The 25,952-nt window shown below is 42.2% G+C and overlaps 1 protein-coding gene across 1 annotated transcript; it reads right to left on the bottom strand.

The window, feature by feature from the left end:
• Positions 1 to 100: 100 nt before the first annotated feature.
• Positions 101 to 25,952, bottom strand: LOC124261747 (coiled-coil domain-containing protein 39-like). Its single transcript, XM_046696105.1, is given in 24 exon segments — positions 101 to 798; positions 1,337 to 1,487; positions 2,092 to 2,208; positions 2,376 to 2,438; positions 2,934 to 3,002; positions 3,392 to 3,463; positions 3,916 to 4,022; positions 5,554 to 5,713; positions 6,369 to 6,444; positions 12,852 to 12,925; positions 12,928 to 12,993; positions 13,637 to 13,753; positions 16,106 to 16,200; positions 16,203 to 16,242; positions 16,587 to 16,751; positions 17,771 to 17,860; positions 18,487 to 18,724; positions 19,597 to 19,700; positions 20,389 to 20,580; positions 21,052 to 21,180; positions 21,659 to 21,751; positions 21,864 to 22,022; positions 22,697 to 22,963; positions 25,773 to 25,952. Coding segments are annotated over 24 exon segments (2,838 nt in total). The 5' UTR covers positions 25,875 to 25,952; the 3' UTR covers positions 101 to 706.

Below are 25,952 nucleotides of genomic sequence, written 5' to 3'. Positions count from 1 at the left end.
ATTACTAAAACCTACCTGAGAAGGTCCGTTACAAACGGTGGAGCGCAAATGTCAATGTGTAAAACTGGAGAATAACATCAGTTAATGAAAACAACACAAATTTCCACTTTTACATTATTTAATGTGTGATTCACAATTCATGCTGGACAAGCTTTTCTATACATTTGTATAAATACACACTTAATATTATTTACAATGGTAAGACAAATATGAATGTACAATAAATACTTTTCAGTTTGAAACATCTCATTTCCACACGAGACAATACAATCACTTGCTAAAAGAGTATCCAGCATCAAGTCTGGCCTCATCTATCCAGTATTGTGAAACAAGCCCAGTCATGCTGTGAGAAAAAGCATTGGGTGATATTTCATTAATAAAGAAGAAAAACAAAAAGGAAACAAGTGAAAGCTTAAAACACCTGGCTTACAGGTGATGAACTTTTGTACTTGACATAAAAATACAAGTAAATGAATATGTTCCCTGCAAGAGGTAATCTTCATTTTTCTCCTCAGGAGGATAAACGTACTTAAATTCTAAGCATTAATTTTGAGAACTCTTGAATCCTCCTATTACACAAGTAATGATTTAAAAACAGAATAAATTGGAATGTTCCTTCAATGAAATAAACTTAAGTATAAGTACTATATTAAAAGATCTTCTGAAAGACATATCACAGATGGCTGGAGGGAATGCAGGTGGTCTGTTACTTGGGGCCGGTGACGCTGGTACGGCTGCGGTCGCTGCGTACACTGGCGATGGAGCTGCCGCTGCGGGCACTGCCTGGAGATCCAGGACCTGGGCAGGAGGATAACCACATGATAACCATGTAACAACATTACCACACATGATAACTACAGGATAACCACATGATAACAACATGTTAACCACATGACAGCTATATGATAATCTTATGGTAGTTACATGATAGCCACATGATAACCTGATGATAACTACATGATAGCCACATGACCTTATGATAACTATTTAGCAATATAACAACCAATATCACAGCCAATATGCACAGAAAACATGGATTATAAATTTTTAAAGGCATAAAGAATACTTCCAGGTTAGTGTCACTTACTGAGTTTGGTTAACTATTTAGCAATATTCCACCATGCACCAGTAATGGGCTTCATGATTGTACCCATATGGGGATAACCAACCCGGTCTTCAGAAAACATGGATTATAAATTTTTTAAGGCATAAAGCTACCCCCCGGTTAGTCTAAGATATGATCTGAGGGTGTTACATGGGGGTCGGGCACATACAGTGTGCACAGTGTGTACTTTTAATGCATTTTACAGAAACCCTGGAAACCCTGGACACTGACCTTCAAAGTCCGCCCCGATCTGTATGGAGGCAGGTCTGCTGCGGGTTGACTGGATGCTCTTGATGCTGGACACAGAGCTGCGGGCTGAGGACAGGCTGCTGCGAGAACTGCCTGGACGGTGGCCGCTTGGTGTAGGGGGTGGCAGGTTAGCCTGGATACAGAGTTACATGTGTTACATCACAATCTATCTGATGGGCTACTGAAAGTGTTTTATCACTCTCTGATGGGCTACTAATCTGAAAGTGTTTTGTAACTCTCTGATCAGCTACTAATTTTGAAGTGTTTTGTAACTCTAGGATGGGCTACTAATCTTGAAGTAGTTTATTACTCTCTCATGGGCTACTAATCTAAAAATGTTTCATCATGCTCTGATGGGCTACTAGTACTAATCTGAAAGTGTTTCATCACTCTCTGATCGGCTACTAATCTGAAAGTGTTTTGTAACTCTCTGATCGGCTACTAATCTGAAAGTGTTTTGTAACTCCAGGATGGGCTACTAATCTGGAAGTAGTTTATTACTCTCTCATGGGCTACTAATCTAAAAATGTTTTATCATGCTCTGATGGGCTACTAATCTGGAAGTGTTTTATCACTCTCTGATGGGCTACTGACCTGTGTGCTTTATAGGTCTCTGATGGCTTATGATTGGAAAACACAGGACAAAGTTTGTGATGGCCTGTATTGACTGGACAAAGTGTTTTAGGGCCTACTGATGTAAGGGCGTCACATGATAACCTGCCAGATTGGCTACTGACCTGAGAGAAGTACATGTTGACAGCTTCATTCAGCTCCGAGTGGACCTGTACAACATCTGAGACACCCTTCATAACATTCTTGTTGAATTCACGCATCTCACGGACTTCAAAGTCACGCTGGAACAACAACACAAGAACTAGCTAGACATGATTCAACAGCTTTCAAACATTCAAAAATGAAAAATAAAGCAATCAGGAAAATGACAGAAGGCAAAACATCATCCCGAGACAAGATAGAGCAGATTTGTAGGAATACTTGAATAACTCCCAAAGAGAAAGCTTACCTCTTCTGGGGTTTCACCCTTGCTCTTTTTGGCAGAACGGACCTCTCTTGCATATTTGGCATTCTGGAATACGAAGAAAAACATTTACCACAATAAGTGCAGTACCAACACAGTATGTCAGCAACCTTTCAGCTTGTCTTCTTCTACACATCACATCAGTAAGTTCCATGTTCAGTGTAATTTGACCTACGTATTTTAATGGATTTCATTAGTATTGTCAATTTGAAGTTCAAGTTTGTGTTTGTCATTTAGATATATAATGTGTGAAAGGGTGTCTCTTAAACGTTATAATACAGAGGATATAGTGAGTTTAGTTTTACGCCAGCTTTTAGCAATATCCCAGCAATATCAATGGTGGGGACACCAGAAATGGGCTTCACAAATTGTACCCATGTGTAGAATCGATAGGCTTTATAACACAGAGGATATAATCATGTTTAACATTTAATTCTTTTGGATGAAACATGATTAAGACAGCATGTACCATACACACTTCTACGCAGTTGGATTTTTTTACTTATCTAATCTGTAACAGAGTCATTTTGAGGATATACATGCCTGTTTTGAAACTCTCTCCAGTTTTGTTCTCTGGACTTCAAGGTCTTTGGTCAGTTGGAGAATTCTATTCTGAAAACAAATGAATTTGCATTTGTTAACAAAATAATGATTTCTGCATTAAATACACTGACAACTTTTAGAGACTCACAACATCAATAAAAGTCAATGGTGGATCACAGACTTTTAACAAAAAAGGAGGGGTTGGGGGTTTGGGGGTTTGGGGTTTTGGGTTTGGGATGTGGGATGTGGGTTTTTGGTTTGGGTTGTGGATTGTTTCTTGGTTTTGGGTGTGGGCGTAGGCATGGGATTAGCATGGGTTGGTTTTGGGGCATGGGCGTGGGCTAAGCATGGGGTTGTCATGGGGTTGTCATGGGGTTGGTTTGGGGTTGTGGGTGTGGGGTTTGTGGTTGTCATCGGGTCAAAACAATAATTCAGTATAAAAAGCATGTAGTATCTACCTTCTTGTCCTCAATCATATCAACATATGCATCTTCATCTCGTGCAAGATTGTCCAGAGTGTTGCTCATTGTCTGGAAATCAACAGAATCATCCAGTCATTTTGATGTATACCTGCACATATCAATGCATCAGATATTGTGTAGGGGACTTTGTTGCTTATGTGCAGTACATGAATCTGGACATTTTGATTGTGAATGAATGTTGTTAAATGCTGAAGCAATGTTCCAGCTAGATCACAGTTACCTATATAAAATCTGGTCATGCAAACCAATGACTGACAGCATGAACAAACATTCACGCTATAAAAGTATAATGACACACATTTATCTACCCTGTGAAACTTCCTAATGCCATTTAAGTCAGTTCTGAACACAAGCATTACTGAGGCCCTATTCTGATTCAGAATCCTCAAAGAGCAATTACATCTGAAACCTCTGAATAAAGGATCATTTTGATGACTGAAAACCTTTGAAATACATGAATAGTGGCAACATGGAAAATAAGCCAGAGTAGTCTCCCCTACCTGTAGGTCGTCCTGGAGCTCCCGGATCTGCCTCCTCTTGTACTTGTACTTGTCCATCACAGCCCGCATCTGCTCCTCCAGCTGCTGCTTCTCCTCCATCTCATCACCTGCAGCACATTCACTTCATTACAACATCACCCATACACATATACCTGATTACAGAGAGAGAGAGTGAGTGAGTGAGTGAGTGAGTGAGTGAGTGAGTGAGTGAGTGAGTGAGTGAGTGAGTGAGTGAGTGAGCATGGTTATATGCCACTTTTAGCAATGTTCCAGCAATATCACTGTAGGGGACATCAGAAATGGGCTTCTCACATTGTACCCATGTGGGGAATCGAACCCGGGTCTTCTGTGTGATGAGCAAACGCTTTAACCACTAGACTACCCCCCTGCCCTCGCTTGAAGTGAAAAGTCCAAAGGGTTTAGGTTTATTTGATCCTGAAATGCATGACATATGTTGTAACCTTCACAAATCGGTGAAGTTAATATGTAGACCCTGTAATGTCCGAGAGTTTCTAGGACTGAGTCCTGCACTCAGCACATGTGACACATGTGGTCTCAGGGGCAAGTGAGGCACATTATTTTCACCCAGCAGGAATGGAGAAAAAAGTTACGAGGATATTACGAGGCATATTGGGTACCCTACTTAAATAACATACCTAGTGATTTGGGAATAAATGGACACATGCTATCAAAAGTAATTTGAAACTGAATTACATTCAAAGTATCATATCTGTTATCAAAAGTAAATGTCAAAATGCTCGAAGGCTTTAATTTGACTTTTCAGGAATGGAGGAATGGAGCGAGCAGACAATGGAATGATGTCACAAATGTAATTTAAGTGGGGAATCAAACTCGGGTCTTCAGTGCAAAGAGTGGACACTTTAACCACTAGGCTACCCCACCGCCTCTACTTGATTACAATATCAACAACACATACACTGCACAACAACATCACCAGGTGAGGTGAGGTGACATTTGGTTTAACGCCGTGCTTGAAAATATTTTGCTCATATGACGACATGCATGCGTGTGTATGTGTATGTGCGGCTGCTTGTACTAGCCCAGACTTAAGCTGTTTTTTTTTATAGTGCTAGCCCACTGAGATACCATAACGCAGTGAAGCATGAATACCCCTCTCAGACACATTATACTGATTCCGAGTCGACCAGTCCTTGTTGTACCCATTAATGCCGAACGCCAGGCAGGGACCAACATTTTTAACGTCTTTTTGGTATGACGCGGTCGGGGATTGAACCCGCGACCTTCCGCTCTCCGGGCGGACGCTCTAACCACTACACCACGGAGGCGGTCACATCACCAGCTGGGGTAGCCTAGTGGTTCAAGTGTTCGTTCTTTGTGCTGATGACTCGGGTTCGATTTGCCACACGGGTACAATGAGTGAAGCCCATTTCTGGTGTCTCCTGCCGTGATATTGCTGGAATATTGCTTAAAGAGAAGTAAAGCCATATTCACTCACCTGTAGCACTGATATTTCAATACAACATCAACTACGCCACACATACTTCAGTACAGCATCACCTGCATCACACATTCTTCAGTACAAAAATATTTCACATAATTTCAAAAATGCTTTACTGAATCTCTTCAATACATTTGTCGCCGTACTAAAGCACTCACTTGTCTCTGTGATCTTGTTGAAGCTCTTCCTGTATGTTTCGTTCCGGCTGTTCATCAGTTTGAGAGTGTTCTCTAGAGCTCGGATCTCTTTCTCGGCCTTCCTGATTTGTGCATCAAGCTCATCGCCCTCTCGCTGCAACTCTTCCTTGTCCTGGGCAGCCTGGGGACAAACACTACCGTTAGAATTGTTGTTTTTTGTTTAATGCCAGATTCAATGATATCCCAGCAAAATGATTCAAATAATCGGGTATGGACCAGACAAACCAGTGATTGATGTCATGAGCAACGATCTGCCTTGGCATGAAGACACCCAATCAACCAAGTCAAAGAGCCGAAGCACTGATCCAATATGTCAGCATCTTATGATAAGACTGACTGACTGACTGAGTTTGGTTTTACGCCGCTTTTAGCAATATTCCAGCAACATCACGGCGGGGGACACCAGAAATGGGCTTCACACAATGTACCCATGTGGGGATTCCAACCCGGGTCTTCGGCGTGGCGAGCCAACGCTTTAACCACTAGGCTACCCCACCGCCCCTCTTATGATAAGAACAAGTTTCATAGAACAAATTAAAACCCAGACACTCAACAGGGCTTAGGCAGGATCAGGATTTAATACAGAGCTTCACTTAGCTTTTGATAAAGTTGAAAAGAAGCGAACCCCAGAGGTCAATTTAGCTGACAGTCTTCAGGACAGAAGAAATTCATCAGCCTACTCAGGGTTTGACATAATTGCTGGCTTGCCTGCACAACTGGCAGCCGTCAAAGCTTCAAGTGAAGATTTCAGGTGAATTTCAAGACATTGTTTTTACCTTGATGACATAGTAGGCTTGTGATCTCTCCTCCTCCCCTTCTGGTGGAGCCATGGACACCATCAGGATCTCGTACCTGAAGACAGACATTACACAGATTAGAGTGAGTGAGTGAGTGAGTGAGTGAGTGAGTGAGTGAGTGAGTGAGTGAGTGAGTGAGTGAGTGAGTGAGTGAGTGAGTGAGTGAGTGAGTGAGTGAGTGAGTGAGTGAGTGAGTGAGTGAGTTTGGTTTTCAGCGCTTTTAGCAAGATTCCAGCAACATCACGGCGGGGGACACCAGAAATGGGCTTCAGAGTGAGTGAGTGAGTGAGTGAGTGAGCGAGTGAGGAGTGAGTGAGTGGCATGGTTTACGCCACTTTTAGCAATATTTATACAAACCTGTAGAGGTTATGAATTCTTTGAAGAAAGTCCTCCTTGGGGTACTTATAAGCATTAAAATGTCCATTTTGAAAACCTACTGACAGTTGTAACTATATTTCAATAAAATATATTTACAAAACGAAAAACACGCTTCTGCTTATGAGACCACTCTACAGGGCCCGCGGCCCCCTACCGCAAGAGCAGGTAACTCTAGCCGACAACCTCGCGACCTCACTTTTCATGCTGAACGGATCAGACAGAATGAGGGAGGGCGGTAGACCCAAGGAGGACTTCCTTCAAAGAATTCATAACCTCTACAGGTTTGTATAATTCTTTTCAGAAGAAGTCCTCCTTGGGGTACTTATAAGCATAAAACAGACTCCCAAAGATCAGAAAACCGGGAGTGGCATTCTGTCTGACACACACTGGTCCGAACGCAGTAACGTAGTACAGCCGTTATGAAAATAGAAATCACACTTACCCAGTCACGTGTCCGCCAATGTCAATCAAGGCGGGGCGCGACTAAGGCGAGGGACCCTGGGAGGTCAAAGCTTAGTGCCCATTGGTCAATCGGTACACACCCCCAAGATAAAACTACACCTCCCATCCTGATTGGTGGAAGTGAGTAAAAACTAGGGACTCGCCAAAACAAACTACTGTCCATAGCACACCGCCAGCCAAGCGGGGAAAATGGAAAATAGAAGCCAAAGGCACCGATACCAAAAGAACGGAAATAAAAACCGCCACCACATACCTTCACCAGTGCAAAATAGGGAGAATATACCCGACACCAGTATAAAACAATGAGTAAATCAGCCCCAAGGCTTACTCGGCCTGAGGCGCATACTCTGTCCACTGTGGAGAATCGCCTGGCCAAACCGAAAGCACGCCACGCGAATGTTTGTCCAGCTGATAATGGCTTAATGAACGCATTCGGTCGGCTCCAAATAGCCGCAGAGCATATCTCCTCAATGGGCAGAGCAGCCGCGATGCTTTGGGCGTGGCAACTGCTTGAACCGAATGAGCCTTTAAACCCTCTGGGGAGTCATACCCTTGTGTATATGTAACCCATACATATTGCCGACCACGATCCACCTCGATATGGTCTGTGTGGTAACTGGGTGACCTACTTTTCACCACCCGTAACAGCAGAATAACTGCTTATCTTCTGGATTGACTGTGTTCTCTTGACATACGTCTTAAGTGTCTTATCACGTACATCCAACACATGTACTTCATGCGCTTTGGCGCCACCAGACGAAGCAGGAAGCGTAAAGGCAGGTAAATCAATAGGGAGCTGTGACATGAAACGCTTTATCGATTTTTAGGCGGTAGGAATCAGGTAAAACGAATACTTACCCTATCCTTATGAAAAACGGTAAGCTCCGGTCTGAAGACATAGCATGAATGTCTCCCAACCCGCCTACCTGAAAGTAATGGCCACCAAAAATGCCGCTTTCCAACTTAACAGTTGAAGCGACAATCCCGACCTATCGTAGAAGAAAGGACTAGATAGCCAATCTAAAAGCGATGGACAGATCCCATGGTGGACTGGTCCGACGGACGACCGGACGACTCTGTCCACACCTGCTAAGAAACGCTGAACCAGAGGGTGTTGTCCTAAAAGGGCACCCCTCGTAGGAATGTGGAAAGCTGAAATAGTTGTGGAGTAGCCTCGATAGTAGACGCCGCTAGGCCGGCTTCTAACCGAGACTGTAAAACTCCAAACTTCGACTACAGTCGAAGAAAAGGGATCAAGTATCCCTCTGTTTCCACACCAGCTGCCAAGATAACAGGCCCATCTATCCTCATACTGTAAGTTAGTCGTAATCCCTCCGCCAAGCCAGAATTGTGTCTGCAACTGGTGCAGGAATTCGCCGCGACGGAGGCGACTTCTGACAATGGCCAAGCCACCCACTGGATCCATGGATCCGGGTGTGGCTGGCCTTCCTGGGATAGGAGGTCCGGTCGCGATCGGTAACAGCACCGGAGGCTGTACTAGCGATCTGAGTATTACCGGAACCAGCGCTGAGATCGACTCACAGAGGTGCAAGAAGCACAAGTAGTCGCTGGTTGGGTGGCTAGCTCTGCGATAGGACTCTGGGATAATGCTTCCCCTTCCTCTGAAAATGCTGCTGAGAGGCGGCAGCCTTGCTACCTCTACCCGTTGCCCTAACCACTGCGCCTCTACGTGCCTGAAGTGGCGCCGTCCACTAATCCCGGGCCTGGTCGCATTCCTTTCCTGAAGAGGAAGGAGTAAGCTGAGGCCGCTGAGGAGCATAGGAAGGCGCCAGCTTGGCGCAGTGAGGGGTTGTTCCAGTAAGGGCTTAGAGTCCTTAAACTGGCTAACCGCCTCGCTGCCTCCCCTGACCACTGTCAATGCCCCCCGGAACAGGGTTGAGCCCATCCTGAACGGCAAAGACAATAGCTTCTGCTGTGTAGCCGGTGAGTATCTGGACACAGACAGCCACAACCGACGGAGGCCAATGATCGCAGACATCATCTGGCTAGCGCCGCGAATCGAATGGCCGCGGTGCCAGATGTGAATGCACCTCCGTGAGCTGCCTCCTGCTAACGCGGGACCGGCGACCTGTCGTCGTCCGCGCTTCTCCGGGTCCACCAGCTTCCTCTGCAGGGCGAGAGGTATGCTGAGTGGACTGAAACCTTAAGGTGTTGAACGGCGCACGGTATTGTTCCTCAAAGGAACGATAGACCGACTTCAACACCTGGTTGTTAGAAGTAAAGGAGGCGAATGCCGACCCTGACAAGCGGCGCTGTGGCTATGGCCAGATGACCTCTCCCAGGGCTGACTGAGGCATAAATACACTCGCCTACCACCGGGGTCATAAGCCCCTCTCTCCCATCAGGTAAGCGCCGGTTCAGCTCGGAAGATGAAGCGTGACCGGCCTCCTGAGAGGAGAGGGTTAATAACCTCACTGATCAGTGACGGTAAAATTCGCAAGTGGGCCTCGGCGACCGACATCGAGAGCAAGCGCCTCCCGGAGACGAAACTCCGCTGGTCGGGTCGTCCTGAAGGCACGACCACCCGCGGCAAAATGGACGCAATGTGTTCCCTTACTTGCCGCAGGGACGGACCAAGCGCGAAGGAACCTTCCCCGACGTCTCATGCCCCCCCGGGCCGTCATCCATGGCTTCCTCCTCCCGCTCCCTGGCAAACGTAACTCCCGGTATCCAGAGTCAGCCTCCGAGAGCACGCGAAGTCGGTTCCACAGACAAAGATAGGGGAGCCATAAGAGCCAAGGCGCCTGGCCCGACCGGACCCTAGGCTCGAGGTTGAGCCAGGCTGCCAGAGGACCCAGGGAAAAGCCTGCCGGAGACAGGATTCCCCGGCGTAAGGCCCCGAGTCGACCGACGTAGCACCGGGCGCCGAAACCCGCCAGTGAGTTGGTAGCAAACGGTGCGAGACCCGTATCCAACACAGCTAGTACTCTGCGCTGAGCCGGAGCCGGCTTCGGGCCAGCCACAGGCGCACCAGCAGAGGGTCACCAGAGCCAAGGCTCAAGGTAACGACCCCTCCGGGGTAGAACCCGCCCCGACCGGAGCCCGAGGCAGGGGAACCCCGACAGACGACCTCGGAGCACCGCTAACTCCCGAACGGAAGCCGATCTCCTCACGGAGACCGACATCGCGTCCGAGATCAGCGAGCTTAACCGAAGTCATCTGTTGCTGCAATATGGATGTTAAATCATTAATACATATGGGTGCAGATTCTGATTGAGTGGTGGAAGTGGAGGGATAGGGAAGAAGGTTTAACCGCCGTCTTGGCCCGCTTTACCCCCCGCCAGAAGAAGAAGAACTCTTCTTACTTTTAGCCACTTTAGATGGTGGGTCCTGTGCCCATAAGTCCCCGCCTGCAGCAGATTTGTATAAAACAAAAGTCTGCGGAACGACGCAAATCGCCTTTGGTGAGAAAATCTGGCAGTTCTCACACGATTGATCATCATGATGTTCAACAGCCAAACAACGTAGGCACACATCGTCGCGAATCCTGAGGTGGCAACATTGCCGCATTATGCCACGCGACGGGTGAAACTGTAACAAACAGAACCATTTATCATGGAAACTGATGTACAGTCTAAAAACACACATATATGCAACACACGTAAAATATAATACATGCATGGGCTATAAAAACCCTATGTGAAAAGCTAAGGCAGGTTTACCCTTTAACATATCATGAACAAGGGTGAAAATGCAAGCTTCCTGCGTAACATATATATAGCGTAAATGTTATATGAAAAAACTTACCCCAACTCACCTTTTGCTGAAAGTGTAAACATTAGGCAAACCTACTACCATAGTAATAACAAGAAATTACCCTCCCCTAGCGATGTAACTTAAAAAGTTACAACCGTGGGACAGAAGGAAAGCCAAACCGACCGCCATCTTGCCTGCCACGCATGGCTGGAAAATGGAGCCTGTCCGACTAAGTTACAACAATCATGAATGAAAAATCAACCTACAATTCCACTAAAGCCCGTCGCGAGAGAAAAGAGGAACCATACATACATTAGTTGATTCTGTAACACTCATTTTGATTTCCTTTTCACAATGAACTACGCGATGCGTCTGTCTTCTGAGACGACAGCATGAAAAGTGAGGTGCAAGGTTGTCGGCTAGAGTTACCTGCTCTTGCGGTGGGGGGCCCCGCTGGGGCCCTGTAGAATGGTCTCATAACGCCCAGAACGTGTTTTCGTTTTTGTAAATATTTTTATTGAAATATAGTTACAACTGTCGTAGGTTTCAAAATGGACATTTTAATGCTTATAAGTTACCCCAAGGAGGACTTCTTCTGAAAAAGAATCCAGCAATATCATGGCGGGGACACCACAAATGGGCTTCGCACATTGTACCCATTTGTACCAATCAATCTATTGCCTTCGGTAAACCCCACTGCTCCAACACTGCTTTGAACAGTATTGCAGTTCTATCATGTATCATGGAATGTGAGAATGATGTCACGCGAACACCATGGTACTGATAATCCGATCATGATGACTCTTGGATTGAATCAGCAACTCTGCACAACAAAATGCACTGCCCTTGATAACCATGCCAACAATGGCCTCTCTGGATTAAGGTGAGGTGAGGTGAAATTAGGTTTAGCGTTAGGTGCTTGAGAATATTTGGCTCATATGACGGCGTGCATGCGTGTGTATGTGTATGTGCAGCTGCTTGTACTAGCCCAGACTTAAGCTGGTTTTATAGTGCTAGCCCACTGAGATACCATGCGCAGTGAAGCATGAATACCCCATTCAGACACATTATACTGACTCGAGGCTGACCAGTCCTTGTTGTACCCATTAATGCCGAGTGCCAGACAGGGACCAACAAGTACCATATTTGAACGTCTTTTTGGTATGACGCGGTCGGGATCGAACCCCTCGACCTTCCGCTCTCGGGCGGGCGCTCTAACCACTACACCGCGGAGGAGCGGTCCTGGATTAAGAATCTTAAATCTGTTATTATGCCAGTAAAAGCAATCTCGTCTGATGGAACTATGTTGCAAATTATCATTTCTCAATCAGACAATCAGATGAATGCATGACAATCGGTGCTGTGAGGGTAAGATGACACAGTCAGCCATATTGTACATTCTAAACCATCCTGGATCCCACTAAGACCTTAAAACAAAGTAGTACCAAGTAAATCATATCAGCTTCCATGAAACATGCTCACACAAAATATTTCATAGAAATCATTGTTACTTCTAAGACAGGTGTAAACCGCCTCCGTCATGTAGTGGTTAGAGCGTCCGCCCGGAGAGAGGAAGGTTGCGTTCGATTAAAATGGTACTTGTTGGTCCCTGCCTGGTGCTCGGCTTTAATGGGTACAACAAGGACTGGTCGGCTCGGAGTCAGTATAATGTGTCTGAGTGGGGTATTCATGCTTCACTGCGGCATGGTATCTCAGTGGGCTAGCACTATAAAACCAGCTTCAGTCTGGGCTAGTACAAGCAGCCGCACATACACATACACACGCATGCACGTCATCATATGAGCGAAATATTCTCAAGCATGACGATAAACCCAATTTCACCTCACCTCACCTCTAAGACAGGTTTAAAAGGATTGGAGACTTGTGCTTTTAATGGCAACTCACCTCTTCCTGAGTTTGTCAATCTTTGAGATTCTCTCATGCAGCTCGGCACTGATCTGCTGCCTCTCATCGTCGGCAATTCGCGGAACTGAGCTGTTAACATGTCCTTGTGGATGTTGACCTCCTGGTGTCTCTCCTTCATAGCCTGGGGACATATGGTTAGTAGGCTACAAATACTGGATCACACTTTATATTGCTGACTAGCAGCATAGTGAGTGAGTTTAGTTTTACTCCATACTCAGCAATATTCCAGCTATATGGCGGTGATCTATCAATAATCGAGTCAGGACCAGACAATCCAGTGATCAATATCATGAACATCGATCTACGCAACTGTGATACGATGACGTGTGAAAAAAAGTCATGAGCCTGACCACCTGATCACGCTAGTCGCCTCTTACGACAAGCATGAGTTACTGAAGACCAATTCTAGCATAAGTGTTCAGTTTTTAAATAACATTTAGCGGTCTTAAATCAATGATAAAGGACAGCAAAACTGAACACAGAGTAACTTTATCTTCTAATTCTAACCCAGATCTTCACGGGTCAGTATTATTAATGAAGAACACTCCTATTATTTTTGGTAAGGGAAAACACAATATATTTATAAATAATTCAACGAAAACAAATCTGATCAAACATCTTAAAAGAACTGAACTTATCAGCCCCAAAAAGATGACCCGTTTTCCTGGCAACTCAAAAAGTCATTCCTTCCCACCCCAGAATGTCAAATGGCTGACCACTATTGCCGTGATACCAAACACAGTCATGATGTCGACAATACTTACTGTCTCCAGTTGTAGCTTCCTCTTCTCCAGACTGAGCACACTGTCGGCCTTGTTGCTGAGTGTATCCCTCAGACGTTTCGTCTCAAGCTTCATCAGGTTCTCGTCCACCATCAGATCCTGCATGACACAACAACAGTGACAGGCTAGTGAGGTGAGGTGAGGTGAAATTGGGTTTAACGTCGTGCTTGAGAATATTTCGCTCATATGACGACGTGCATGCGTGTGTATGTGTATGTGCGGCTGCTTGTACTAGCCCAGACTGAAGCTGGTTTTATAGTGCTAGCCCACTGAGATACCATGCCGCAGTGAAGCATGAATACCCCACTCAGACACAGTATACTGACTCCGAGCCGACCAGTCCTTGTTGTACCCATTAATGCCGAGCCAACAAGTACCATATTTTAACGTCTTTTTGGCAGTCGGGGATCGAACCCGCGACCTTCCGCTCTCCGGGCGGACGCTCTTACCACTACACGACGGAGGCGGTGTGACAGGCTGGTACATTTAGTCAACTGTTGTTATACTAGAAAATCAAATGTATTTGGAACTGTCTTCCAAACACGACGTATTGTGACAATTTTTGAAATGCAAGCTCATGATATTTGTGTGAGATCTTAAATTACAATCATTTTATGCTCTTGGTGTAGTGACCAGTCTTAGACTTCATAGCCACAAGTTTAGCCACAGGATTCCAGTAAAATTCTGTTCAGTCAAGTGAACCTAAGCTAATGATAAGGATACTTATTGAATCATACTAAATTCTGCTCCATAATGATGGGAACTACAGTCTGTTTGAGTCAGAAACGGACCGATGAATTGCAAATTTTATCATTGTACAAAATTGCCACATAAATATAAATAGTACACATGTTTATCTTTTACACATACCCAACAGCTTTCTTATATTTGAAAATTGTTCGGACTCCACCAAAAAAGTTCTTTAAGAAACTATCATTAAAATTTTGACACAGTTCACTATTTGTTACGAGGGAGGAGTGCAGAGAAAGGGACAGCCAGGTGTTAGAGAAAGGATGGAGACGGCACAGCACGGTCCGTTTCTGACTCAAACGGACTGTAGGTTCAAGCTTTTTGCACAGTGCTACAAGTGTTCATGGGGCTGTGCTACAGCCAGCGTCAATGGTTGTATGATCAGCATACTCCAGAACACTCCACACATGATTTGTAGCAACCTTCTTGAACAGTTATTATATTTAATTATCATCTAATGGAGGGTGTTATTGGTGCAATAAAGCAATCTGATAAACCTGGTATCTAAATCTGATAACTATGCAAATTACGTCAACCCACGAATTACTTCACAAAACTCCATACACGCCATGTGAATCCTAAAACGTTAACATTTCATTGATGACGATGTCGCGAGTTTACATTGCGTGATTACTTTGTAAACAAACTTGGCTGCCCCCATTCTCAAAATTGGTGATTCTGTAAGAATTGATGACAGGTTCTTGAGTCGTTACTGCAGTAATTGACTTTGGAAAACATGAAACGGAGTACTTTGTTCAAATTGAAGGTATGGATTATGGGGCACGAGTCAAAGGCGATCGTCTAAGAAAGGTACCAACCAAGGATTTCGATCTATCAATCACAATACAGACGACGAATCGATTCCGTCAGGTATCAGAAACTGATATTGATGAGGTGATTACCCGCAATGAAAATAGAAACACAGCTAAGAAAACCGTGCCCGATTTGTTGTTCTTTTTAGTTAGAAAGATCTGATTTTAAGCATGAGTTATGTTTGCACTGTATTAGCGACTAGTCACAACCATATGCCGCCGTCATGAACGATCTTACCTTGGTGTACCGCTAAGTATTCTTACGTGAATGCTCGATTCTCCTTCATATAAATTCACGTACGATTTGCTTCTATTTTTAGAGTAATTTTAAGAATGACATTATATGATAAAGAGATTATTAACCTCGTGTGTTTCCGTATCATTTATATCATATATTAGGAATAAAAATTATGTATAATGCTCACCAAAGGCTCGCATAATACAATTTTTATTCCTAATATATGATATTAATGATACAGAAACACATGAGGTTAATAATCTCTATTTAATTCAATGCATCATTATTTTAAATGTCATATTCTTGAACAATCTTGAACAATCCTTAAATTCTGTTCCTGACATGCTTCCTTTCAGATTCAGACAGACAGTCGTATCTATGACAACTGCATGTCATTCTGTGATCCAAAACTAAATGGGGAAATTATGATGAACATTATTATTCAAGTTTACATCAAAATGTATGCTCCCTGATTCCTAGTAATTATAAATCAAAGCCAGACTTGCATGTAAAGGGAGAACTCCTTATTCTTCCAATAACTGCAATAAAGGGAGAAAGAATCTTCACTGACATCAGACTGAATACATGAGTATTTTACTTCAATTAAATCTATTTATGAATTATAAATTTCAACACTTTCAAACAGCGTACCTGTTTGGCAGAGATGATCTTCCTCAGCTCTCTCTCTGAGCTGTCATTGTAGAGATTGAGCTCCTCAATCTTGCTAGTGAGATCCGACTTCTCGGACCGCTTTCCCCAAGCTCCCTTGTCACGCGCCGGATGTCATCCTGCAACCAGTACAAGTCATACAGTCACACATTTGTCCGCTAACAATAAAAATACAATCATACTTCCTGCATCATTGCACATTAAAATCAAACCCATGTATTTTTTAAATTTAAATATTGTTTATATTTATCCTGACTCATACACTATAGCAATTACTATGAGTCAGGATAAGGCAAAATAATTACTTATGAACTTAGTCTGGTTTGAGCAGAAATATGATGTCCATATGACTGGATATTTTATAACTCATGAAAATATAATGAGCAGTAAATGACAATGTGTGTCTTATTTTTGTGATACTCCTTTGCGTATGGTGGAGTAGACAAACTGCTAGCTATGGTACCTGGAGTCTCTTGAGCTGACTTGTCAGCAGTACGTGGGTGGTGTTCTTGTTGTCCAACTCATTGGTGAGTTCCGCTATCCGCACTTCCAGCTGAATCTTCTCCTCATTACTCCTCTCTCCACTCATCCGGTTGATCCGACGCTCCAGTTGTTGGATGGAAAAGTCCTGGCAACATATGCAGGGTTCAGTAACAGGACTATCTTCATAAAGTCAAAGAGTTAACAGATGGCTGCTGTTTCTTGTTGCTGTTCAACACAATTGTTGAGCCTGGACCAAACAAATCAGTGGTCGATACTGGTGGTGGTCCGATTAATTGAAATAATCGAAGATTGGTCGCAGTGACTAAACGACCAAGCAATCGATCATGTTTTCATAATCGAACACAAACAATTCTGGAACACTTGTTTTCATTAACAGTATTTTTCACTAGGTTGGTTTTGTCTGTTACATTTCATAAGCACTACAAGCTCGTTCCAAGTCATGATTGAATTTATCTTAAAGACTCTAAGAAATTTATGTTCCTAACATACTAGTCATCCTTTAAAGATGTGAAATTTTGCCCCCAAACCCCAAAGAACTACATGTTTTTTCTTATTTTTTTGTACATTAACAAATTTCATAAATGACGCTAACCAATTATTTTCAATGATTGATCGGTTGTAATGAACCAATCATCAATTATGAGATTTTAACCAATTCCCAACACTAGTCGATACTGCGATGAACGTCACACCAAATCGTGCGATGACATGCATGAACAACTACCCCAAGCCTGATACCCTGAACCATTTAGCTGCCTTACACATCCCTGAACCATTTAGCTGCCTTACACATCCCTGAACCATGTAGCTGCCTTACACATCCAGCATGGCTTGCTCTCCAGCAATCCATGCCTGTCGACAAAGGCAAGTATTGGGTGGTCAGGCTTGCGGAGGTATTTCATGTATCTCATCTTTCCACAACTGCTCATGACATCGACCACTGGACTGGTTGGTCCAGACTTGATTATTTACAGACTGCGTCATGTAGCTTGAATTTTGCTGAGTGTGGCATTAAACAAACAAACAAACAAACAAACAAACCTTGAAAGTGGCCAGTTCTGACATCCAACATTACTGTACCATGCACAACATTCCACCAAGGAGAATTTTAGACCCTGAACAATTTATCATGACAGTACCCACCTGGTTGTAGATGATTTCTTGCTGTTTCAGAGAATCGTGATCCAGTTTGTTCACTTTGCTATTCAAATTCCGCATGGCTGCATAACTACCCTAAAAACAGAACAGGTATTATGCAATGAATAGTATGATGAAAGGGAGATAACTCTCACTTCACAACAAACTCTCAGACCATAGACTGAAAATTCATACTGACTGACTGAGTTTAGTTTAACACCGCTTTTAGCAATATTCCAGCAATATCACGACAGGGGACCTGAAAATTCATAAGTAAGTACTTAAATATATCAAACACAGAAAGCATACATTGCCTTTCTGGGCTTTTCTGATTTATTTGTAAATGTTTGCAAGGTTATGAATTATGAAAATATCCAGAGTCAAGATTTTGGCCAGGTCAGATAGTAAATAGCATTAGCAATCAATACATGCACATTCTTACTTATAACATTAATGTCATAGCAGAATTACACATTATTCATAGTGTTTATCATTAAGTTGATCGAACAAAATTGTTACTTGAAAAGAAGTCAAATGCGACTTCCAAACAGAGAAAACAGCCTTATTTCATGATAACTACCAAAAATCCACTCACTTAATTTCCTCACAATATGTGTCAGATCCATTTCTATCTTAAAAAATAAGTTCCAGATACATATCTTACTGTTACTTCAGTCGTGATTCAGTATCAGTTAAGTAACGACTTGAGACATATATCTCACCTGTATCTCAGCTTCTGTGTTCTTCTCGTCTCGTTTACTTGCGTACATCTCCTCAGCTTTACGGAACTGCATGTCTCTCAGCTGTTTGAGCTCCTGCTCGATTTCCTCTTGACGAGCCTCCTCATCGGTGAGGAGATTACCCATCATAGTTGCCCTCTCCTCAGCAGTCAGCGTCGACTCCGTCGCCACCTTCAACTTCTTCACCAAGGTCACACGGAGGAGTTTAGCCTCTTCTAATCTGTAAGTACATTCATTGATAGGTAAAAACGGATTCAGGAAGGATGGAAAAATGTAGCTGGGTCCACTTGCACAAAGCTTTGTTAGTGCTAAGGTGATCGTAACTCCCATACTTTAACATAGGTTCACGATCATCGTAGGGCTAAGGTGATCGTAACTCCCATACTTTAACATAGGTTCACGATCATCGTAGCGCTAAGGTGATCGTAACTCCCATACTTTAACATAGGTTCACGATCATCGTAGTGCTAAGGTGATCGTAACTCCCATACTTTAACATAGGTTCACGATCATCGTAGGGATAAGGGCTTTGGTGGATTGTAGTGTTCAAATCGAGCTAGGGTCAGGGTAAATGCTCCAGAAAAGGGTAAAAACCTATAGATGTCAACTTCTGTAATATAAGGCACACAATGTTTCGGAGTATATTCATGCTCCTTCATCAGTAAGGATGTACTCCTCTTGTCACATCCCTCACATTACATAAGTTGACACCCATAACTTTCACCCTTTATAGACCTGTGAACGTCCGGGTTAGAATATTGATCTTCAGTAACCCATGCTTGTCGCAAGAGGCGACTAATGGGATTGGGTGGTCAGGCTCGCTGACTTGGTTGACACATGTCATTAGTTCCCAATTACGCAGATCGATGCTCATGCTGTTGATCACTGGATTGTCTGGTCCAGATTCGATTATTTACAGACCACCATATAGCTGGAATATTGCTGAGGTTATACCCAAATACTGCAAGGTTCAACACAGGCTTTTATAATTACATCTCAGTTCAAGAATGGTAAATATTAAGAGTCCAGAGAGATGCAACAAGGTATGACCAATGTCCAATCATTATAACACTATTTCAGTTTGCATTATACCTGTCTGCTTTTTCGATCACATCCTTTCTGAGCTGTTTGACTTGTGACCTTGTCACCTCCAGATCTGTGTTGGTGCGATCAACTGTACGCTTCAAGGCATCGAGCTGCAACACAACAACAATAGGGATAAAAAATGATCATTAGCAATGTGCCAAAGTCCATTCTTTGGATAATTGGATTTTCTTTCTCAGCAACCCTGGCTGCCTGCACTAGAAAGTTAATAGTCATTTTACCATATCACCTTCCCATTTTCACTGCCGAGTGACCTGAAGCTACAAATTCACATGCCTAAGACAACAAAAAGAGCACTACAGGACCTTGAATAACATAGGCCAGGGCCAAAGCCCCTGAAATTCTATGGAGACAAGCTGCCTAAAACAGTCATCCATCTCACTACCCTACCGAAGTTGCTTAAGATCCCCTCGTGGGTGACAGGAGCTGTACAAAAGATCAAGTGCCTCAACAGGTAAACTGGACTGACTGACTGAGTTTGGTTTTACTCCGCTTTTAGCAATATTCCAGCAACATCACAGCGGGGGACACCAGAAATGGTCTTCACACATTGTACCCATGTGGGGATTCGAACCCGGGTCTTCGGCGCGACGAGCCAACGCTTTAACCACTAGGCTACCCCACAGGATCAAGTACCTCAGGTGAACTGGAATGGGAGTCACTATTTTTAAGCTTTTTGAAACAAAGCCATGTTTACATTTGCACACATTCACACAAGGATTTCTGCAAGATAGGTGAACCCAGTGACCAAATCATGAAATCCAAATATTGAAATCCTACCTCGTCTTGAAACTGTACTCGCTGTGTGTCAGCTTCCTGTAGGTCAAGACGTTGTTTTGCAGATTGCCGCTCAGCGCTAGAGATCTTCACTTCTTGGTCCTTGTTATTCTCTATCTCGTACTCCAGAAACTGTTGCTTCTCTTTGATGGACTCCTCACGTTTTCGCACTTCAATCTTCACTCGCGCCAGTTGCTGGGAGGGCAATCAGGCAGTGATGTTTTATATAGAGGATTCACGAAATTCAATTTATAAAGAAAACAAATTGGAGCAATGTTGTTATTTATATAGAAGATTTAAGAATTTCACCCCTACCCAATCATCTGAGCACATTATATTAGAGGAGGCAAAAGAAAATTTAAGAAGACGAAATACATTTTATCTCATAATGAGGATTGCTTTAGTTTTGACTTTTAGAGCATCTTATTTTGTTTCCTGTTTAACATCTCACTCACAAATATTCCAGCTATGAGATTAAAGCCTGTGAATCATATCTGCACAGTCAAATGAGTGATTGACATAATGAGCACTGATCTTGCAGCTGGGATATGATGACATTCATCAAACAATTCAGCAAGCCTCATGTACCAGATCCCATTAGCTGTTGGTTAAGAATGAGAGAATGAGAGAGTGTGAGAGAGAGAGAGAGAGAGAGAGTAAACCTACAGCAGCCAGCAGGTCCATCTCCTTGTCTCTCCGCTGCATCTGGTCGATGGTATACTCCCACTGTTGGATCAGCTCCTGACGTTCAGCGTGGGCCTTCCGGAAGTCTTCAGCAGTCTTGTCCAGCTCAATCTAACAAATACAACGTATAGATAGGACTACTAGCTACACTGTATTATCAGGACAAACTAGTTTCCAAGTTGAATAGTCACAAGTAGTAGGGACTTGCTGTCATCTGATCAAAAACTACAACTGTTTCATAAAGCAAGTCATTTAAACATCAAGTGTGGATAAACTGTATTATCTGATGTCTACACTGACATTTGTTGATGAATTGACGATAACTTCAGGGAAACTGTATGTAAGAAATAATTCCATAGAAAACTTTTGTAAATATTTTGCAAACTGACACAAAAATCAAATTAAGGTCTTCTGGATATTTAGACATGAGATAACAAAACACACAAAAATTTGAATCACATGTATAGTGTTTGGAGATGGACTTGAGCACATTAACACATTTTTTCTAATTTCAAGTAAATTCTGCATTTTCCAAGTGCCTCACTTTCTGTTCACTGCGAATTACTACTTGCCCTGAATGTTGTCTTACCTGGGCAGTCAGAGTTTCTGTCATCTCATGATCCAGCTGATGACGCTTCTTAGCAGCCTCGTCAGTCAGCTTCTCCATGCGTAGAGACAGCTCCTGGAAAGAAAGATGGACATATTGACACACTTACCCCAAACAAAGCTGAGTTATATCTTTTTACATATATATGTTTGAAGATCAGACATAAATCTCTGTAGTGGGTCCATACCTTGATCTTGCTCTCATCCTGGCGTGTGTACTTCTGGAGCGTCATGGCATCCTCATCCTTCCTGGCCGACTCCTCCAGCCACGCCTCCAGCGCCTGCTGGTCCCAGTTCATCTGGGACTTCATCTCCTCCAACTTCTGGGTCTGCCGGAAGATGTTATTCTGCGGAGAAGATGATGACAGTTAGCAATGAGATATGGTTTCACCGGGTCAAGTTTCAATACTTTCATGTTGGATGTTTAAATCTGCATCCAGCAAATTCCAGCTATATGGTGGATGTCTGGGCCAGACAATCCAGTGACTGATGAAATGATGCCATCAACCAAATCACCAAGCCTGCCCACCTGATCCATTCAGTCAGCTCATGGAAGTAAACTACTTTGCTTGAAAATGTCTCTAACCAGAAATCCCCATGTGGCTTGGATGTTAAACACTTTTCCTAGTGCCTAAAAAAATCTGCCTTTTCTCTTCCCCCCAAAAGTCTGAAGAATCCCTCTCTTCCTCTTGTCTTCACAAGTACCAATCTTCCTCTTGCATAAATAAGGACCCCTCTTCCTCTTGCATAAAAACATTCCAATTACCTCCTGTCTAAAAGGTCCCGCTTTTCTCTTGTTGAAGAAATTGAAGAAAAAGAATTTTCCCCTCTTAGCTAAACAAGTTCCCCTCTTTCTCCTGCCTAAAACCCCCACTCTTTGTCAGCAAAACAAGTTCCCTTGCCTCTTCCATCTGTCAAGTCTAAGAAAACCTAAAAAATCCCCACTTTTCTCTTGTCATAGCAAACCGTCTTCCTCTTGCATAAAAAGCCCATTTCTCAAGTCTATGAAAACCTGTCTTACCTCATATATGTTTTTCTTCTCCTTGAGTTCCTCCAGCTCCTTGTCCAGCTTATTGATTTCTTGTTGTAGTCGACCATCTTCTCTCTGTGCAATCTTCAACAGGTGACTCTCAGTCTGAGTCTCGTGCTTCCGGGCATTCACTAGACTCTGTGTGTGTTGTAGCTCTTGGCGAACATTCTTCAGATGCTCTGTCATAGCATGTATACGATCGTCTGTTTCTTCTAAGTCCTCTTTGTGAGTAACTATCACTCTTTGTTTTGATTGTACCTTTGGAAAATAGCAGAGGATGGATATATAGCCATTATAAGATATGTGATTAGTACAACAACTGACCAATACATTACTTGAAACAAAATGGCAATAAATTTTAGGGCTGCGCAATATAACCGGTTTACCGGTTCAGACATGAAAACGATAACGACCAATATTACTTGATAACAAAATGTCGGGCTGATCAAAAACCGGTTATTTTGACATGCATTCGGAAAACTTCGTAACATTTCCGTTTTTTAAATTGTTCCTTTCCTTGTTTCATTTGTGCCAAACATTATTTACATTTTTATTTTGTCATGATTAAAAGTTTTTATTAACGCCTAATCAAGCATTGTGATTTTGTTGTGTTTTTACTTTATAAATCAAGCATTAACTCGATTATACGTATTTTTTGTTAAATAAAACTTCTTGCAATATATTGCAATACATATCGCAATACATGCTTTCGCATCGCAATTTATCGCAATATGAAAATTCCTTGCAATACCCACCCCTAATAAATTTCCAAGGCTTCTGTTGGGTTGCACAAAACTTTACATACATTGAAGAGGATATATATTACTTTGCATTAAGAGTATTTAACTTTTCCAAGATATGAATTCTAACATCTTGAATATTTAATTATATTGTCAAAATGTTAAAAAGGTGGTTACAGTGCATTAGTACTGTTCACATTTGACTTACACATACAGCAGTGAATGGAACCATATTCCTTCATGAATTCAATTTGCTATTCATGATCACTAGAATTGAATATTTACAAATATTTTTAAAAGAGTGTTTTTCCTTGGAGCTTGACTGTTATTTATCAAAGTGAGATATGCAAAATGGAATATAAACAGGCCATTCAATAGTGTAATTTTTGTCATTTTGCCATGGACCCTTATGGTGCAGTCATTAGGCTATAAGCAGCATTGTTGTGATGCATTGCTTTTTTCCTCTACAGGAAAATACATCGTTGAAATCTTTTAACATAGAGAATTACAAGACATGTTTGTTATTTTAATTTCTTGATATTAAACAAAGTATTGAATAAATAGAGAATCTCTTTTGATATCAAATATATCACCACGAGTTGATAAAGTTACAAACACCTGAGGCTTGCCGAGGATATTTTTTACTTTTATCAACGAGCGTTGATATATTTGATATCAGAAACACCAGAGTGAGATTCTATTTATCTTAAAAAATCACTCTTCTTCATTTTTCAATGAAAAATGTACATCTCTGAACATGGTACTACCATTAGACCTGCAGTGCAGCGATGTCATAGCATTGTGATGTCATCAAGTTCATGACGTCATAGCATTGTCAGGGCACTGTACAAAATCTACTGTCAAAATGATATCTCCTAGGAGATATTTGTGAAATATTTTATATCCGCCTAATAGTGTTTTTTTGGTTTTTACTGCAGGCATACTGTTCATTACACTTCACTAATTACTCTTGTTAGTTGCTGTGCAATATTCTCACATAGAATTATATAGTGCATTCTTGCAGCAAAATGAAAATGAAGGGATGTAATTGTTTTGTTGAAAAAGTTCTTGCACTACTCTCATTCAATTTTGTTGCTATCAATACCTGAACTGTAAGAAAATTGGAATGGAATCTATTTTTATTTGAAATACGATGCTGTGTCTTGATGATTTGATGTTTAGTTTTACATTGAGGATGGATGAACAGTATGGTATCAGATAGTGTTGGGAATTGGTTTAAAATCTCATAATTGATAATTGGTTTATTACAACCGATCAATCATTGAAAAAAATTGGTTAGCGTCATTAATGAAATTTGTTAATGCACATAAAAATAAGGAAAAAACGTAGTTCTTTTGGGGTGTTTTTGGCAAAATTTCACATCTTTAGAGGATGACTAGTATGTCAGGAACATAAATTTCTTGGAGTCTTTAAGATAAATTCAATCATGACTTGAAACGAGCTTGTAGTGCTTATGAAATGTAACAGACAAAACCGACCTTGTGAAAAATATTGTTTATGAAAACAAGTGTTCCAGAATTGTTTGTGTTCGATTATGAGAAAACATGATCGATTGCTTGGTCGTTTAGTCACTGCGACCAATCTTCGATTATTTCAATTTATCGGACCACCACTAGTATCAGAACACTCCTCAAGAACATTTAAAAGAATTTGCATATTTATAACAAATCAGAAGAACAGACTATATTCCTAATGACCCAGCTGGGTTTGTTAAAGAACTCAGGGTTTTATCAGTGTTTGTGATAATGACCATTTTGATTATGCATAACATTTGACAATAAAACAAAATTAAGATTATACTCTTTATTCACAGGTTGACATTCAAATACTTTGGCAAAATCTACTTGTCTCAAATATACTCTGTAGACTGTACTAAAATATCTGTCTTTTGCAATAAAACATTCTCGAAATGAGAAAAAAACAACCCATAAACACAAAGTATTTTGTTCTAAATATAATCCGTTTATTTAATCATAAACATTAACACTTATGTATTGATAAATACACGGTCTGTAGGTCCCCTTGATTGGCTTTGTATACATGTACACCCTTGATCGAAAATAGGACAGTTTCCACCTGGCCTAGGTGTCTTCGACATATTTTGTATCTCATCCTTTATTCTCACCCTGCCTCCCTACCGACTATCACATGTATTCCAATGCTCATTATGCTTTCACTGTTGTATTTCTGTCGATCGGTATTTTTTATGCGTAATTTGAAAACGAGTGGATGCAAATCAGATACATTTAACATTTTTGACTGATTTCGTTGATGACAACCAACAAAACATTATGTTGTACACTAACCTGGTCTTCCAACACCTTGTTTGGGGCGTTGGCGACGGGCATACTTAATCCTTCGTCCCATTCTATTTCGCTTAGGATGCTATTCGTCCCTCTGTTGCTCATCTTGACGGTTTTTTGATGCGGCGACCCACGACTTCGCGTTTATGACAACAAAGATGGCCGCCTGGATTGTTTCTCCAT

The sequence above is a fragment of the Haliotis rubra genome, unplaced genomic scaffold, assembly GCF_003918875.1.
Source record: "Haliotis rubra isolate DU_JTF1 unplaced genomic scaffold, ASM391887v1 Scf807, whole genome shotgun sequence".
In the NCBI taxonomy this organism is placed as follows: Eukaryota; Metazoa; Mollusca; class Gastropoda; order Lepetellida; family Haliotidae; genus Haliotis; species Haliotis rubra.
This window is presented reverse-complemented; position numbering and strand designations above follow the sequence as displayed.